The sequence below is a fragment of the Sinocyclocheilus rhinocerous genome, unplaced genomic scaffold (genome assembly GCF_001515625.1).
Source record: "Sinocyclocheilus rhinocerous isolate Xijiao unplaced genomic scaffold, SAMN03320098_v1.1 scaffold1676, whole genome shotgun sequence".
Taxonomy (NCBI): domain Eukaryota; kingdom Metazoa; phylum Chordata; class Actinopteri; order Cypriniformes; family Cyprinidae; genus Sinocyclocheilus; species Sinocyclocheilus rhinocerous.
The window spans coordinates 591,946-597,715 of record NW_015644618.1 but is presented as its reverse complement, the minus strand read 5'-3'; the positions used below and the strand labels follow the sequence as shown (position 1 = coordinate 597,715).

The 5,770-nt window shown below is 34.7% G+C and overlaps 1 protein-coding gene across 1 annotated transcript in view; it reads right to left on the bottom strand.

The window, feature by feature from the left end:
- LOC107758417 (kinesin-like protein KIF20B) overlaps positions 1-4,631 on the bottom strand; it is a 42,300-nt gene extending 37,669 nt beyond the window's left edge. The window contains exons 1-2 of the mRNA XM_016576139.1: positions 4,533-4,631; positions 2,936-3,050 (exon numbers count right to left, since the gene is read on the bottom strand). Of these exons, the coding sequence (XP_016431625.1) occupies positions 2,936-3,050; positions 4,533-4,631 (214 nt within the window). The remainder of the gene's footprint in view (positions 1-2,935; positions 3,051-4,532) is intronic.
- Positions 4,632-5,770: the final 1,139 nt, after the last annotated feature.

Sequence of the window (5,770 nt, the reverse complement as noted above, 5' to 3'; positions counted from 1 at the left end):
TCTATCTATCTATCTATCTATCTATCTATATCTATCTAAATCTATGCTGATTTAGTTACTCAAAGCAGTAACTAAATCAGCATACTATCATCTCAAAAACATTGCAAGAATTAGATGTTTTGTTTCCAGTCAAGACTTGGAGAAACTTGTTCATGCCTTTATCACTAGCAGGGTGGACTATTGTAATGGTCTCCTCACCGGCCTTCCCAAGAAGACCATTAGACAGCTGCAGCTCATCCAGAACGCTGCTGCCAGAATTCTGACTAGAACCAGAAAATCTGAGCATATTACACCAGTCCTCTAGGTCCTTACACTGGCTTCCAGTTATATTTAGGATTGATTTTAAAGTACTTTTACTCGTTTATAACTCACTCAATGGCCTAGGACCTAAATACATAGCAGATATGTTCACTGAATATAAACCTAACAGACCACTCAGATCATTAGGATCAAGTCAGTTAGAAATACCAAGGGTTCACCCAAAACAAGGGGAGTCTGCTTTTAGTTATTATGCCGCCCGCAGTTGGAATCAGCTTCCAGAAGAGATCAGATGTGCTGAAACATTAGTCACATTTAAATGCAGACTCAAAACTCATCTGTTTAGCTGTGCATTCATTGAATGAGCACTGTGCTATGTCCGAACTGATTGCACTATATTCTACGTATTATCGTTTTCTTAAATTCATTTTAAACTTCTTAAATCAATTGTTTTAATCATTTTCAATGTTTTTAAATTCCTTGTTTTATTGTTGTGATTATTATTATTTTTTTCTTTTATGTAAAGCACTTTGAATTACCATTGTGTATGAAATGTGCTATACAAATAAACTTGCCTTGCCTTGCCTTGCCTTGCCTTGCCTAAAGTCAACTAATTCGGGTTAAGAGCAGTGAACCTCACATACCGACTTGAAACTGTTCATTTTGCACTGAAAACTATTTAAACTTTATTAAAGCTATTTGCACTGACTATTTGCAGTGGCTCAGGAGATGATTCTTTGAATCTGTAAAAATGTCAACAAACTGAAAAAATAAAATCACTTTTTTTTTTAAGGTAATGTAATCACATTACATCAAAAAAAAATTTGGTTTTATTTTTTCAGTTTGTTGTTATTTTAAAACATTTAATAAAATTGGTATTGGAAAAAAGTATTCCTTTTTAATAAAAGTATTAAAAGGTATCGAAGTCAAGGTATCAGTATCAACATTTTTTGAACAATACCCAGCCCTATTAAACAGTCTGTGTAAATGCATCTAAATGCCAATTCAGATGTAGATTCTGTACCTCTCCACTGCAAACACAAATTTTGTTGATACTGATTTAATTTGATTGGTAACAGCCCTATAGTGTCTTACTATTTGAATTTATTGATTACATTTAAGAATTTGACACAAAAGATGATGCATTTAATTAGGTTAGAAAAATGGCCTTTTAATGGTAAAAATTTAAACTAAATTGGTTCATTTCTGTTACTCCAGCAAACTAACCACCAGGGTTTGAATTTCGGAGTAGGATTGTGGGGATTGCGCATAATTCTACTGATTCCCGCAGAAACTGCGCTTGTAATGTGGGAAATTCCTGCAAATATTTCAGCGTGAAAGACGCTCAGGAAAGATGATGGAATGATTATAGTGTTATATTTTAATTTCACAAAGAAATGTGCAGCATTTTGTCCAAGCAATAATAAAAGGACACATTTAATTTATAATTTGTCTTAAATCTAATTTTGTAAAAAAAAATTATAATAATCGTGAATCGAATCGAATCGTGAAATCAAAATCGTGAATCGAATCGAATCGTGAGTTGAGTGAATCGTTACATCCCTACCAAATACGTACAAAATTATGTAAAAAATTATGCCTGTCTTGATGAGTATTCACGTAAACAGTCGATTTATACTAAACATTGTGGTATATTGGCTATTAAATGAATGTAAACAGTTGAGAAACAAAATTATGTAACAGTTAGATCCGTGCATGAGGTCATAAAACTTCTGTCTGTCATTAATGTTTATTTATACATTGAAGACTAACCAGTGTTATTTTAAAGTTAAATAGATTACTTGTATCTTGTTATTGTATTTGTTTGTGCCATTGCTTGTCATTTATCTATTCATATTTTATTACTGACTGTTTACTTGTCTTTTTTAGTTAAAATAAATTCAATTCAGAGTTTGAAATCAAAATAATTTTTAAGAATCTTATATATACACAATATAAATATGAATCAATAACATTATAAATTGTAAAACACAAATACACTGGGTGATGAAACATTTAGGTTGCATGATTGTAGTTTCAAAATATGTGACCCTGCCTGTGAAAACCCAGCTAAAGTCATTTTTTGTGATTTACTGTTTTCTACATAAAATCATCCTTCATAAAGATGTAGAACAAAGATGTAGAATTGTGAAAATATAACCTTTATATCTTTAATACAGAATGAGTAAGGCCATGTCAAAGATTGAAATCATAGTGAAATTAATGGTTGAAATCAAACTTTGATGCTTGTTATCTCATAATTAGATTTTGAGACTTTAGCCTGGATTTCACAGACAGGGTCACATATGTCTAAAAAAATACCCTAACTTCCCCTTCAAATTAAACCCTCCCCCATAAGAGCCAAACGAAACGAAAACGAAAATTCAGGCCCTGTAACCACCGCACAGAATACGAAGAATATCAAAAGCTTTGGGAAGTCCTAAACTTGCCAAAGTACCAGCCCAATAACGTGCTCAGCAAAATATAGTCTAATTATCGTTATCGACAAAATTCTGAATATCGAAAATATCGAGATATCATTTTTTTGTCATTATCGCACACCCTTAATAAACTATTTCTATAAAATGTTTAAATGTAAACCTTTATTTCATTATTATTATTTTAATGATTCATTATTGTATTTTCAACTTAGAAAACAAGTGAATTATTTGGTTACCTTTGACAAAAGCATTGCCTTTAACATCTTGGGCTAGCCGCAAAACAGTCCTTCTGTGAGAGACATTTGGAGCAATATCAAGGAGATCATGGATGTTTTCATTGTAGATTTCACAAAAGGAGACCGCCACATGTGGGCCACATAAGGGCCATCAGCCCTTTACAGAACTCAGCCATATAAGAATACCATATACAGTCCATATATCAGCCACATGTTTTTATTATTTGGCTCTGGGTTGGGTTATGGCACTGTTTAGGTTCAGTTCTGGCTAAAAAGATGTGGACCAGTTTTGGGCCGGCGAACACAAACTAATCTGGGCCACACTTTAGCTGTTGGTATGGGCCAGATCCGTGCCAAAGGAAATTTGCTGATCAAACTACAAACCTAGCATTAGCAATTACCTGACACTTTTGTAAAAAAAAAAAAAAAAACGTTATAAAAATGTATAAAATATGCTGGCACCTGTGATGCTCCTTCTGCTCTCTCTGAAGTCGTGAATGGACGTACACGGAGATAGACCTGCAAATGCTCTTTTTCCAGCAATACTGAGTCCTGTTGAAAACAGAAATCAGTCATTCTTGAGACGTGGGACAAAACAGGTCCAGCAATGGTAACTGCTATTAGCTTTAAAAAATTAAAATATTTTCAATTTTAAATGTCATGAGGGATTAATAATAGAATGTATTTAACACAATTATCACCTTCAATTTAATTTTCTCATTATTATACCAAATCTGTGTTTCTTAATGTCCTCTCACTACATCTAAAACAGTGTGTCCACAGAGAAGGGTTCAATCATTCATATGCAATAAAATGGATTAAAAAATTTTTTTTATCAAAAGCAACACTTAATATCTCCTAATATCAAAGCAAGGTTGTTTTTTTAATGACACATGCATGTTTCATAAGATTTTAAAGTTGCGTCCCCACTTTTTGTCTACACCGTCAGACATTCAATAAAATGTAATAAAATCAGGGAATATCAGGGGCAGCTGTCACTCTAAAGGACCCCCTTGCCATAGTCCACCTCTGCAGAGTACATCAGTGTCAGACAGGCTCTGCTAAGTTTTAGTTTTGTTTGTTTTAATACAGTAATTGATTGATTCAATGTATTTGATAGTTAAAATGACTACAAATTCAGGTTTTCGTCACCACCGTCAGATGTGTCACCTCCGTCAGTTGAATATTTTGATAATATTTCATTATGATATTTTATATTTGTTGTGGAATTGTTGGTCACATGTGAAAGTGTAATCTGTCTGCTAACACGAGAATGTGTTTTGAAATGTTAAAAACATCTTGAATGCTGTTAAAGATAAAGTTGAAATTATATTACACAGTCCAAGGTAAAAAAGCACATTTTGTTAAAAAAGAGAAAAGTTGGGAGGTTGTATCAAAGCATAGCTCAGTAGATATAAGATACATAAATGTAGTTTCATTTGTCTGAGTACAAGGTTTTATTTTTTCAATTTTGCACCGTTTTGTCCCACTTCTCACGAATTACTGAAATATGAAACATGAAATACTAGTTTACAGCCTAAATCACATTCGAGGACTTTAAAACATGAAATATATTTGATAATAATAAATAACTTACCTTTGATAATTTGGAGAAGTCGGAGGAAAGATCTTTCTTGATGTCCAGAACCGCCGAGCCAACTTTCTCAGGCTTATGATTTAAACACGATTCCATCATCTTGCTGAAACCTATATCAATATGTTTGACATTTAGCTAAAAATGTTATTATATGATACTAACATTTAAGTGGCAACAAACAAAATTAAAACAATAATGACGCATCGACTATTGAACGTATCAAAATGAGCTATTACTTGACGACAGTCGTTCTACACCGGACGCGACAGATGTCGCGCCGCGCCGCAACAGCTAAATTATAGGCTGTCTACACCGGACGCGACAAAGCGACCGTTGCAAATTATTTGAATTTTGTGTCAGTAAATCATAAATCGAAAGAGGCAGCAGTTTACTGTCGGGGATTTTCTCGTGTCGCGCTGCAGGGGCGTGTCTAGAGAGGTGGCACCGGCCCCCCACAAAATTTGCTTCCCCTCCCAACAGCGCAGACTAATAGAACACACCTACTCACTGTCTGGTTCACTGCCGTATATTTCCCGTATATTTACAACGCCATTGGATTAGAGTGCTGTCAATTTCACAGCTCAAAGCTCAAACAGGAGAAGCGCGATTTTGTAGGCTGCAGTGCACACCACGTCTCTGTTCATTGTATTAAATTATAAATTATATATATATATATATATATATAGAGAGAGAGAGAGAGAGTTTGTGCTTAGTTGTGTTATTCAGCCGCTATGCATCAGCACTGCTTAAAGTAGAAATCGTTATGTTACGTTTCTTCCTGTTGTTTCAAAGATTAAAGGCACAATCACTTTCCCAAATAGTCTGCAGTAACGTGGTAAACGTTAAAATGTGGGGTTTTAATAATGTTAGCGTTCAGACACTTGGAATTTTAAAATGTAGAATAGTAAACACCTGTTTGTATTGAATAAACATATGTTTTTGATTGGTAGTCACGAGACAAAAACATTAAAACCCATTATAAACGAGGCATTTGTTGCATCCAGTGGGGACATAATTACGGATTATAATGATTTAGGGGCCATTCACATGTCGCGCCTAAAAACGCGTGGAAAACGCTAGACGCGCCGCTTTCTGCTTTTTCCCAAAGCGTTCGGGCGCTTGCGCTCCGGAGGCGTCTGCCGTTGCTAAGCAACCTTGACCTGCGCTGTCCATGAAGACGCGGAAGTTTCAGCAAAGTGTAAATGGATTTGCAGCACTAAAAATCGCTTGCAGTAGCT